The 12,845-nt window shown below is 36.7% G+C and overlaps 1 protein-coding gene and 1 long non-coding RNA gene across 9 annotated transcripts in view; one reads left to right on the top strand and one right to left on the bottom strand.

Annotated features, from left to right (window-relative positions):
- Nucleotides 1-8,904, bottom strand: part of LOC135164575 (tRNA dimethylallyltransferase) — a 59,799-nt gene extending 50,895 nt beyond the window's left edge. Inside the window, exons 1-2 of one of the 2 annotated variants that reach the window (XM_064125054.1) lie at nt 8,631-8,768; nt 6,817-6,893 (exon numbers count right to left, since the gene is read on the bottom strand). Coding sequence is in view for 1 of the 2 variants with exons in the window: in XM_064125053.1 (XP_063981123.1) it covers nt 8,631-8,771 (141 nt within the window). In the remaining variant the exon portion in view is untranslated. Of the gene's footprint in view, nt 1-6,816; nt 6,894-8,630 lie in introns of both variants that reach the window. The other variant, XM_064125053.1, reaches the window with a different exon arrangement.
- Nucleotides 1-12,845, top strand: part of LOC135164578 (uncharacterized) — a 173,282-nt gene that overhangs the window by 109,103 nt on the left and 51,334 nt on the right. Inside the window, exon 5 of one of the 7 annotated variants that reach the window (XR_010299328.1) lies at nt 1,673-1,923. The exons of the other annotated variants lie outside the window; for them this stretch is intronic. This is a non-coding gene — a long non-coding RNA (uncharacterized LOC135164578). The remainder of the gene's footprint in view (nt 1-1,672; nt 1,924-12,845) is intronic. 7 annotated transcript variants of the gene reach the window in all.

Below are 12,845 nucleotides of genomic sequence, written 5' to 3'. Positions count from 1 at the left end.
CCACATAATTTTCATACGATTGTTGTCTCCATACCAAGAATCATGAGAAAATATAACTGCTAGGGTATAATTTCCATCCGGGAAATGAATGAAGAGTCTGTTCGACGTCATTCACTGCATCAGAGAAAACTGACCCCTGTAGTTACGACCGCAAATACTCACGATCTTCTCTACCTCTTTTCTTTGATACTTCATCAGACATTATTCTACCGTTCTTTGTGTGTCGAAGCTTTACACTGAGATTTCGTTATTGCTGGAGTGTTTTTTTTTCATATTTTTCACTCATTCATTCACTTTTACTCGACTATTTTTATTTCCCTTTCACTCATCGCGTTGCAGCTTTCAGTATCTTTAAATCCCCAATGCAGAATACCTATCCGGTATCAACTTTGGTCTGATCATCTCAATTTCTCGTTTAAAAAGAAACCGCTTGCGACTTATTATTTCCTCAACTGCCATCAGACTCAAAAGATTTATCCACTAAACGTACGTTAGAGGGACAGATCAAACGTTGTGCCGCTGTGACACTCTATTGCCTCATAAATTACTTGAACCTGTTACAATGTAATTTGACATTGACACAAGAATATTCACATTGAAATCTATCCACGCATGACTGTTTTGGGTGAGAGTTGACGGTGGTGGGGAGGACCGGTTACGTGGGAATTTTCTGGCGGCATTTTTGGCAATCAGCATACGCTGGGATTGATATTTTTATGGGATTTTAAAGGTTCTGTTGGGGGTAAAATGTGGCGATATCACTGGTAGAATCTGATGAGATAATCAAGTCTTGACAAAATAAACGAAGAATTTGATTAATATTTACTCGCATCTTTGTTCAAATTTTTATGGTAAATAGTTGAAAAAAGTAGCCGCGAAATAATGGCTTTAAATTTGAGACCGTCCATTTTGAAATCGAGATAGGAATTTTCGAAATTTGGGGAACTCTCCACGAAGAAGGGTGTCGATTCCCTGAGACTTATTTCTTAATCAATAATCGATTTAAAAAAATGTCTAGCAAACGCGAGAGCTACTTATGACCGCTGTTTATACCAAATCAAATACACAGAACATGAAATTCTTTTGTATTGGTGTATGAGATTGAAAATAATGTATACATTGGCGTTACCTAATAAAAACACCTTGTTAACAAGAAAAAATCCACCTGAATTCCATGCGGAGAAAAATGGCTAAATAAGTCAAGTAATCATGAAGCGGAATCCATTTCTTTTTCATCCGACATTCGAGCAAAAAGTGGGAGGCGAACGGAGAATATTTTCCCGCGAACTCGGCAAAATCTACTGAAGTGGTGAGAGCAATCTGTATCAGAACGGTAAAATTCTACAATTCACGCGGTTAAAAATTATCCATGAACGTGAATAATTTCTAAATATCGAGTAATCATATCCGTATTTATTGCAATTTTTCCCTGCCGTCGAAAGCTGTATAAAACTCACAAATACATCATAACTCGCCCACGTTCAGATAGTCACAGTCATCTGAATAGTCCTGCCATCGGGATCCTCCCCATAACTGCAACCGTCATCAGAAAATTAATCAGCAATGATTTTTCCCCACGTGAGAATCAAAAAACTCATCAAAAAAAAAAACGATCAACGATGACATTTTGAAATCGAGGGCGATAATTATAGAATGCTCCTATAATTTGTAGGACAACTACACCTCTTGACCTTGCAGGACAACTACTCTTCCCCCTCATCCAGCCAACAGACATCTTGAAGTGTGCTGAGAACCTTTAAATTGATAGTCAAGCTACATCACCAGGTGAAACATGTAACTTGGCTATGATTTGAGTAGTTGACCTTTAACCACAAGCACGCATACACTCAATAGGGTAAAAGTACTCGTATCAATCGTCAACACTAGTATCCAAAGAATTCGTCCAGAGTCCGATGTACACAGGTAAGTCAATAAAATGGTTACAAGGATATTCACCATACGTACATTCGCAGAAATTTCTCAGGGAATAATCTATCGATCATCACGTTTAGATATCTCCATTGAAACATCGTTGACATGGTACTGAGGCCCATCTTTATGTTTGAATTATACACGCGAGAGATGCTGCACTTTCAGTCTATCTGATTTTCTCATTAGCCATAACGACCTCAATGCTTGTGCATAGGAGTAATAATAATGATAAATATATTTTCAAAAAAATATATTTATCATTATTATTGCACTAGAGTGTCGTGAAGATTGCAATTACATTTCATATCGCGTTCAATACCTGTAATCATGATTTTTTTGCCTCATCGATTCCGTCAAATATCGGTATAAATGTTTGTCGTAATATTATGCACGTAAATGAGGGGAGGGACGGGGGGAATGGAAAATCACTGTTGATATATTTATGGTTGAGAAATAAATGCCGCGAGGGAAAATATTTTGCTCGCTGATAGAACGACTTATTTATGCCAAGCGAAATTCGTCGACTGTCAACGAATGGTAGAATTGAATAGGGTTAAATGAATGTTCGTTAATAGGTAATGAATGGGCTAATTGGATGGCGAATGTCACGTCACACAGGGTTTATCAAATATAGATATCGCGATATCCGCGAAATATTCGCCGAATCACATAATTTTCACGTCAACATGTTGTGAAAAATTTTTTAACGGGTGTAGTTAAGATTTTCAAATGATGATCCTGTGAAAACGGTGCAACTAAAGTTGACAGGTCTCACCAGTGATTCCTACTATTAAACTTCTGTGACCCTAATTACCAAGATATCCACTCGGGTCAACAGCACATCGGTATGCGATGGTACGTGATGAATAGTAAGTCTCATAATTCATGAAAATTTTAATTCAATTTTTTTCCCTATAAATTTCCAGATTTCTTTTTCGTAATAACGCAGGTGCAGATGCACGTGCTTCAGCGAGGTCGTTGAGTTCAATGGTCAATTTGATCAATTGTTTTTTCATGAGTCTCATGAGAAACAAAATAACCCGAGTGAAGATGTAATCAAATTCCCTTCACCAAGACGAACAAGGGAATTTTGTAAATGGAGCAAGTGCATTCAATGAATTACATCCATTAAATCGTTAATAGTACTATCGTTGTGAAAATGATGATCGATTCATATCGAAAGCGCAGATGCGAGTTCCCGGAATATCTAACGTAACACAACTGCCGGTGATGAGGGTGAATTGTTATGGTGGAACGTAATTGAATTTTGGGGAACGAGGGGAAATCTACAAAACAAATTGATGAAAATTTCCTTCGGTCGGTTACACTGAAATTCTTTGTCAATTACATTCAATTTGTCGTTTTTCCTTAAGGTTGTTATCGTGTGCATTGAACTTTCGACATTTTCGGACGTAATTTTTTTCATAGAGAGCCGTGACGACCTTTAAGAATTTCTCTCGAAAATGTTTGATTTCCCGTCTCATCTACTCCTGAGATATATTTTTTTCAACACGTCAGTAAAGACAATTTTATCGTTTTTATTATTTTGTAAATGAAGTACTCGACATTCTGTAATTATTCCTTGAAAACAAAACCGTCGATCGCTTCAATATTTTTTGCTGTATTCCATAACGCAGCTTCTGCCCCAAAAAATTTTTATTTGGAAAATTGTCGAGCTGTTGGTTAAAAGAAATTCTAATCCATGACGCTCCAGTTAAACATTTGCATTTGGGGTCATTTTGCAGGTACTATTCTCTCTAACAATACAAATAAAAACTGACTAGTAAATAGTTTACGGGATAATAACCTTAACCTCATCCAATTGAATAGAAAAACCAGCAATGTCTGAATGAAATTGATGATTTCGTAAGTCAACCTCGTGATATCACTAGAGTTTGTTCACCGAAGAGTCAAGGCACATGTGGCTGGTTTTGAAATGATTAAAAACAATGAAAACAAGGACATAAAATTGATAATCTACGACAACTGGATTTTCATTTTGCCCTTCAACGTTCAAACACTCGAGGTTCGGTCACGTAATATTACGTATTTTTTGTAGAAATTCTAATTTCAAATTATGTAATATACGGATTAATGACCTCTGAAGATATCGTCAACCAATCTTACGAAATTGAAAATGAAATAGATAAGCATATCTTCTATCATTACAAACTAAACCCAGTTGATTCCCGATTTTAATTGAAACAACGAATCGCAGTTTCACCCGATTTACGATCAACTCGCTTAGTTTGTTATTAATGGGTTTATGAAACCGGGAAAGAAGTAATTTTGGGTTGTGCATCCTTGACCGTAGATAACCTCGAGAGAATCTTCGTCAACTGCGGAGTTAGTTCACACAACAGAGTCAAGGTTGCCCTTCGAGAATAACCCAATGCCCAGTGAATGTGTATCGTAGAGAGTCAACGAACTGTCAGTGTCTTTTGTATTTTTTACACGTTATACACATTCCAACAAACTAAAAATTCAACGACTCCCCTGAAATTCACAATTGGGAGTTAAATTATTGATGAAAAATCGTCAATTTTGAAGAGGTATTTTTTCCAAAAAAATCAGACCCCAAATAATTTTTTTTTTCGATCACACGCCGATGAATTATTGGTAAAAATTCGGGAATCGGCAGTAACCGACTAGAAATATGTCTAGTATGAAGAAAGGATATATATAAAGAAAATATAGACAATAGAATTTAAATCAACGGCGAAAAGAAAAAATATTTCATTTTCAAAACCCAGAAATTCGAAAGAATCGTCGTAAAAGATGAGCTTTTGAAATCATTGACTCATTTTCATAGGCATAATAAAGATACCAGTTCCACAATTCCGCATTTTTCCATATTTAACTTATTGACAACTCATTCCTCTCCTCACAACATTGCAATAGACGAAATTCACATACAATTTTTCCTTGTCCCACTCATTTTTAATTTTCCGAAACAAAAGAGGAACCATAAACGAATATATTCGCGGGGATCTTACTCGGCCCCCTCAATTATATATATCACATATACTATATAGTATATGTATAGCATACACTTGACAATTTCCATGCGTATCACGTGCGATAGCGTTTCGCTTGCGTAGTACCAAAAAACTATTCTGGATTCAAGGCCTCCAGTATTTAATCACATCACCTCTGCTTTCCTACAACTGGAGGGTCAATAGTACTATAAATTATCATGGAAAAGATTCACGTATTTATCTCTTCCTGTTTCTCTCGCCATTTGCATTTATTTTTACGTGAACGATTAAGAAGACTGTGAGTATCGATTTTGAGTATGGAACGCATTTGAATGCAGAGGTTTGCGATTTGTGGTTTAAATATGCGAAAACAATTTTCAATGACTCAACCTGAGAACAATGAAAATGGTGATAAAAATTGCTATGGGTGGTTGCGAGGGGGAAGGGTGTTATTAACTTCTGCTAAGTGATTTTCTAAAAACATGAGTGGTTGTTCATCTGAAACATCTATTTCCATGGAGGTCGCAATTTCCATCGGAATCTCTGTTGGCTTGGACCATGCGTGGGCGATTAGCACGTGGCAAACTATATCGCTCATATTCCTCTGCAGGCGCACACACATTGTAATACATTGTGCTCGTAAAATCCAGAAATAAAATGTCGAAGTATGTTCGGATTTTTGATTATTCGGAAAATAAAATTAACTGAGAATTTAATACGCGGAAAAAAGTCTATTCAATGTTCCCTTTTCCCACATATTACAATATTTTTTCGTAAAATGTTGATACGTTAAAATTATCGTCATCGACTGTCATCGAAAGGTTCGAAAATTTGTGGAGAGTGACTTAAAAAACAAAAGGCTAATATATAAATCAATTGTAGTCGAGCGTAAAAAATAAAATGACTTTATTTGTCAGTTATTTATATGTTTGAATTGTTTAAAATTATCCCATTTTCAGTACTGCAAATTAGTAATGAGTCAAGTACACTGATAGAACGATTTATTTATTCCAAACGAAATTCGGTAACTATTAACGAGTGCTAGAGTTGCAGATGAACAAATGAATATTCATTAACAGTTAGCGACTGGCGAATGCCCCGCCAAACGATTTATTAAATATACATTCGTTAACTATTAACAAATGAACGTTTGGTAGCACCAGATCGCCTCACCTATGATCAAAATCCATTTGTTTACTCGACAATCGTCTCCACTTGACTACAGTTTCGTCTCTAAAATTAATTGCAGACTCTTGTCTCAGTCTCGTCTCGAGATTTTCAGGAAAGACGAGACCGAGACGTGTTTTGTGCAGCTACCAGCTCCAAATACCGAATAATGACTTAAAATACTAGTCATAGTCGTAAAAATATCAAAGACCGAGCTGCTCTGATTACTGTCATGTCTCTGTCCGTCATCTTACTGTGACTGGATCATCACCTGATCGTTCAATGACACATGAGGAAATTTCCTCACATCTGCTCCACCAATGTCATTCCCAAGTCAAATATACGGTCCAAAACCCATTCAACTAGATTGGAATGAATATAAAATTCGTCATATCCTTATCTGCCAACTTTTCCCACCATCACAGACCCCATAAATAACTCCCATCTGCTGAGAGACATAATTCATCCATTTACGTAATTAAAATACCATTCTTGCGTGAGTCCTAAAAAGAAGTCACAAAAAAAAATAAATGAATGAGTACACGTGGGGAAAGACGATTGGCAAAGAGCCAGTTAATCTTGGCCTTATGAAGCAGACATTATCGAAAAATTGACGGGTAGAAGAATTTTAAACCGGAAATCCCATACGCGATTAGTTTATGTTGCGAGTGATAAAAGTGTTAGTGAAGACGGGTTGAGCCACAATGGGGCCATTTGAATGAAAACGACGTCCTCTTACCGATTGAAACCACGTGAATCAGCTACTGAAAAACTGATGGAAGTGGGATGCGTGATAAGACTCTGTTGGATAACCATCTATAACACAACCACAATTGAAACCATAATCACGTGATAGATTAATCCATTACGCAAATAAAATCTTTTTTTTCCACTCCGTCAGTGCCACTGTGGATTAGGGGTCATGTGTATTGACCAAAATAAATTCTATTAGACAATGAAGTGATGATAATGTAAATTATTTGAGACTACCTCGACTGGAGAGATACGGTATTTAAAAAAAACGAATACTTCTCTGAATTAAACGAATATTTGGCGAAACTGTCTTCTCTATGTAATTAACAAGCAAATATGCAGATTAAAAATGTGTTCCATCATTATTTATAAATCTTAGTGAACAAACACTCGCTTCAGGAATCGTGACAGCCACAAATGACAAGCAATAATCAACGTTCGAATATTTTCCCCAATTTTATTAGTTACATTCGCATGTAGTTCCCTCAATCCATTCCATACTTTAAGGGAAACCAAATCGACTCTTCTAATTACAGACAAAATAGGTCTTTCATCTGAATGAAACTCAAAACCCGGCATGCAGTTGATCCACATGTCGGAACGTGGGTTTCATAAAATATCAAAAAATTGAGTTGGCTGTAATTACAAAAAATTAACTTGGTCAAGTGATCCTTCTGGACGACACTTTTAATGCAATTGATCAATCCATAAAGCTTTCATCATGTTTCCCCTTCTCACGAACACCTAATTTTTCAAAGTGGTGGTTATTTATAAAATACCTAAAATTCACGGGATCATTTCTATACATAATCGTGAAAATATTGTCAATTGATGTGCTACTCATGCGCTAACCCACTTGTGCAACTACAATAGTCCAAATATATTAAATTATCATTATCACTACTACTAATAATGCACTTAATATTCAGTAGCGAATGGCGATAATAATTTTCACTCGCAAACTGATATAACAAAATCAAAGTTCAGAATATTTTCCCCCTACCTCTTGCCTATTTGCATATCATTATAAGTGTTCGTGCATTTTGTAAATATTTACAAACACTTATATATAGCTGACAAAGTGTGAATCTCAGCACAATAAAATTATCGGAGAATAAAATTGAAATGAAAAAATTTGAAACATTGAAGCGAATCACATACGAGTAAAGCATGATTACGAGATAATTAATGAGCATGTTATTTTCAAATGTGAGTTTCTATATTAAGTAGAAGAAAGAGGGGAAGGCCCTACTTTTCATTCGACAAGCATTTCAATAGATGAAGAGATTATTGCTGATATCCCCTCATTGTTTGACTTTTTTATAAATTTTTCAGGAACAAATGAAAGTGACGTGAAAAAATCTCTGGTTTTCAAGTTTCATCATTATTATTCACTGCTTCATAAAATTTCATCTCCGTGAAAGGATTTTCCTACTTTCTCACTAAACCTTACTAATTTTAAAAACAACATTATTTTATTAGGAAAATCTACAAACGACTATGAAAATTTTTGAGTCACTGAATAACGACAAAGCCCAAAACCTCCAGTTTTCACATCTATCACTCCATTTTTCCTGCCCACCTCCTCCACATATTCCCCTAATTTCCAAATAAAAAACAAAAATGCGAATATATCCACAATAACTCCATAATCGTCTACTGTATCATTGAAGTGCAGCTCAGCTGTGCTCCCCTCGCCACGAGGTGTCCCACGCATAACCTCCAAAGCACAACACGAGACACGAAAAATATCAAACAACCCACTTCCCAATAGCCCCTACTGTTTAAGCCCGACCTCACCTGCATACTGTCCGCAGATATTATTTCACCAGCAAATTTTTGGGCCAATTCGATGCCCAAACGGGATTTGCCCGTTCCCGTGGAGCCGAGAATAACGAGAATTGGCACACGCGACATATCAAAATCACCCGAGTCCACCATTACTGATACAACCCAACAGTGCAAGGCCTTTCATGCGATAGAATCGCTGCTCACAAGGCACCAAAATTTCGCTGTTACTGCGCACCCCCAAGCACTTCACATTTACTTCGACTCCATGTTACCAGTTACTAACAATATGGCGTTACTTTGGGGCTCTTTCTATGGGCATCGCCAGCGCAAGGTGCGCAATACTTTGCTGCACATTGCGCTGTTGCAGTTCACTGATAGTGACTACTGCGCATGCGCCAGTCTTCTTGCGTGCGCGACATGCGGCGGGCTCTTTGGAAGAACGAGCTGATGGATATTCCCCACTCCGGATTCACTCCCATTCCATTTAGTTCGATACTCCCGCATTTCTCAGCAACGGACACTAGTAGATGAATATATTTGTCTCTGACGGAGTCTCTATTTGCGGGAAGTTGTTCGAGAACTAGTCGGATATTAGTCATGCGAGTGTGATGCATCGAATCTTGGAAAATACGTTGCAGAATATTTATCTAACTTGGACGGTTGATTCATAGATCGATAGATCTCTTTTCTCGTGGGTAATACGACTGCTGCATTTTCATGATTTCAGCGATGAATAATTTTAACGAGTTACGAGGTCGAAAGCAAGTGATTATGAAAATTATGATGGAAATTATCAAAATTAAATGAGTTATGGATTCAAATTAATCGTCTCAGACGACTGAACTAATGAGGAATATCTTTAGAGAGATCGATAATCTCGATGGTTGTTTTTTTTTATAATAGAAACATTGCCAACATCTTCTCATTTTTTTTCATTTCTGGAAAACCGTAGAACAAATAGATAACAGTCAATGTTTACGATGTACAATGTTTACAGTCGTGCGTCTATTTTTTGAAATCTTTGATGACGGTCTGTAATTTTTTTCGAAGTTTTCCGGAAAAATTAGGGAATTCCTTTCAACGGCGATGAAACTTTGCACCATTGAATAATAATAAACGTTAAAAACGGTAAATTTTATCACGTCAATTTTATCAACTGTTTCTCAGGAATATTTGAAAAACTTAAAAAATGAGAAGATATCAGCTGCAACGCCTAAATATTTTTTCATTCCTGGAAGACACTCAAATTCTTACAACTGGAGATTAATTTGAAAAAGCGAGATACTCTTCAGAACTTCCTCCTCCTCCCCTTCTTCTATTTTTTATGCCACTGACTGAAATCTCTTGCGGCCGTTATCCCAAAGGAACTTTGCAATGTTCGGTTGACGATATTTTTACTACCATCGACAGGAGTGGTAGATAATTTTTAACGGACAGATAAACTGATTAGCCGTCAGTCCCAGAACCCACACAAACTATTTCTTATTCGTCAGGGAAATTCTCTAGAGCTGCGCAGAGAGAAAACTTCAGTAAAAATAACGAAACTCGCAGCTCGCTCTCCGATTACGGAATCAACTTGGAAATCTTACGAGGCAGTATCGTACATTTTCCCCCCGATCCCTTAAAAATTACGGAATATTCGACGAAAATTCTGCGTCAGTTCCGTAAACATTCCTCCAATCGCACTTCGCTCTGAAATTACTGAAAAAATAGGTAACGTTTTTATGGAACTATTCCTCCGCGTATCTTCAAGACATGGTTTACTACTAATAAAATCCGTACAAAGGGTCACACCGGTCAATTATTTTCCATCGATTAGACACATTACCCGGTCTAGTTTATAGAATTTATCCATTAAAGACCACAATTTCTATTCTCCCTGAAGAAATAATTCATTAATAATATGGAAATAATTCATTGGCTCCACAGGTGAAGGATGATTTTTCAATACCGATAATTAATTCATCCGTTCACTGCAATAGTTCTAACTACATTTTACAAAACCAATGACTACATGTGCGTTGACAATTTTCTCTAATTCTGAAGAATTTCTGTCTCCCCGTAACGACTACAAATGAGCCTAATTAACTTTCGTGTTGCACATGTTACCTGGAAACAATGTTTACGTACACGAATCGTGTTTAGTTTCTCCACCACTTGATTTCAGATTTCAATATTTCCTCCTATAAATTTATTCCAGTGAATAAAACAATACTTTTTTTTATTCACACCCGCTACGCTCAGAAGTAGTTGTTAACAATTTTCTGGTAAATCTGAATAAAATTCCAGAGAACACCAACTGCAGTACATATTTTTTTTCATTTCCAGTTTACTCAATCTTCAAATTATGCATTTATGTACACGTACATCGACCCAGTAACCGCCCACTTCTCAATTTAGCCATTGTACCACTGTCACTGAATATTTCACATTGTTTCATGTTAGAATTGCATTGGTGCCAATGATATTCCACCAGTCTGACAATGACTGACATGTGATAATAATACGCAATTAATTAACGTTCAACTCGATGTAATGTACATCACTGATACTGTCACACACTATTTAATGTGACACACAGTTAAAATTGTGGGAAGCACACAAAACATTTCATAGATACACTAATAATGATATCCGATAAGAGGATTAATGAAGCATGAAATAAGGCCAATTGGTTTTGTGTCGTGCAGAAATTTTCCGTTTGAAAGAAATAAATGCAAAAATAGAATTGAAGATAAAACAACGCAACAAGTGATTTATTGGCCAAATAAGTACTGTAATTATTGCTGGGAGTGTCGTAATCATGTGTCTAGATTTTCTCTCTCTCTCTCTTTTCATTCCTCAGAACGTTTATTACAGAAATTACTGTGGCGATAACAACAGCTCCACTGTATACATTTGAAAAATAGTGTTAGAACTACAGCTGACGCGTCACATGGCGCCTGTGGCATCCGCATCATTAACTCAACTCACTTACGGATAATTTGGTAGTCATTGTACGTATTGAGAAATACCGGGTTTTTCCTGACTGATTTTCCAGTCTAGAATTTAACATGACTTTTGTTGCCAGAAGTCACCGCCAACTTTAACTCCCCCACTTTTCAAATGCTGACACATTCATCAGCGAGCCAAGGCACCAGTTGTTGAGGAAAACGTATTGGAGGGAAAAAAAAAAGATGAACAAACGATACTTCGTGGAGGGAATAGAATCCTTAGACTTGGCAACTTGTGCGGTCATATCTCAGTTTCTTATCCTGTAGGCTCAGTACAATTATAATATCTCGTTCTCACGCGAGAAACATCGGGTATGGCTTTATCTTGAATGGTGACTCGATAACACCAGTGACAGCAAAAGGTGCTGTCTCGACGTAAAAGTTGGTTTATTTTTTTTTTAAAACTTCTTTCTGTGGATGGACTGGGATCATTCAGGGCTGCGATGTATCCCTCGGTACACGGCGAGAAATATTAAATAAAAAATAAAGTGTCTGTAATTTTGGAGCGACATTCAGTGGAGAAAAATTTTACGAAACTTACAGAATTTTTTGGAGCGGTTCGGAATTTTTGTCTAAATTCACTGGGGGAAACTTCAATAGGGTCACGTGAATGTTGTTAGGCACTTTTGTAATGGGTGAGGGAATTTATGTTCCATACTTTTTACGGAATAATTATCTCCGTGTTCAAAAACGTCAGATTGATTTTCAGCGATCTGTCCGTAATATTTATAACTTTGTAGCGAATGTCATTATGGCTGTCCCTATTTCTGGCCTGGTCGAGATGTATCATATTTTTGATGATTTGGCGGTACAAAGAATGTGTTAAGAGTGAAATATGATTAAGCGTAGTTTTATAGTAAAACGAAAACGTTCATATAAATTTGTTGCGAAGTAATAAACCGAACGGAGAGAACTATTCAATAAAAACTTCGTATTTTTCCCCTAATTCTGGAGCAAAATTCAATTTTCATAAATTTGACCGAACTGTCACGGATTTGTTCCTGAACATTCCGTAATTTTTATCTAATCGTCTGTTAAAAATTACGATTCTGTCACATAAAATTGTTCAGTCACTTCCGTAATTTTCTCGGAATATTTCTCTCCATGGACGGAAACAAATTACCCTGAGTGGGAACTAAGCAAAGGCCGGGGGAAATCCGACTGGGGAAAAGATCCTGACCGCCACATGTTCGAAATCGCATAAAGCGGCTCATGAGAGCAAAAACGGCAT

The sequence above is a fragment of the Diachasmimorpha longicaudata genome, chromosome 7 (genome assembly GCF_034640455.1).
Source record: "Diachasmimorpha longicaudata isolate KC_UGA_2023 chromosome 7, iyDiaLong2, whole genome shotgun sequence".
NCBI classification, from domain to species: domain Eukaryota; kingdom Metazoa; phylum Arthropoda; class Insecta; order Hymenoptera; family Braconidae; genus Diachasmimorpha; species Diachasmimorpha longicaudata.
Note: the sequence above shows the minus strand (reverse complement) of the source record. Positions and strands in the feature narration are given on the sequence as shown.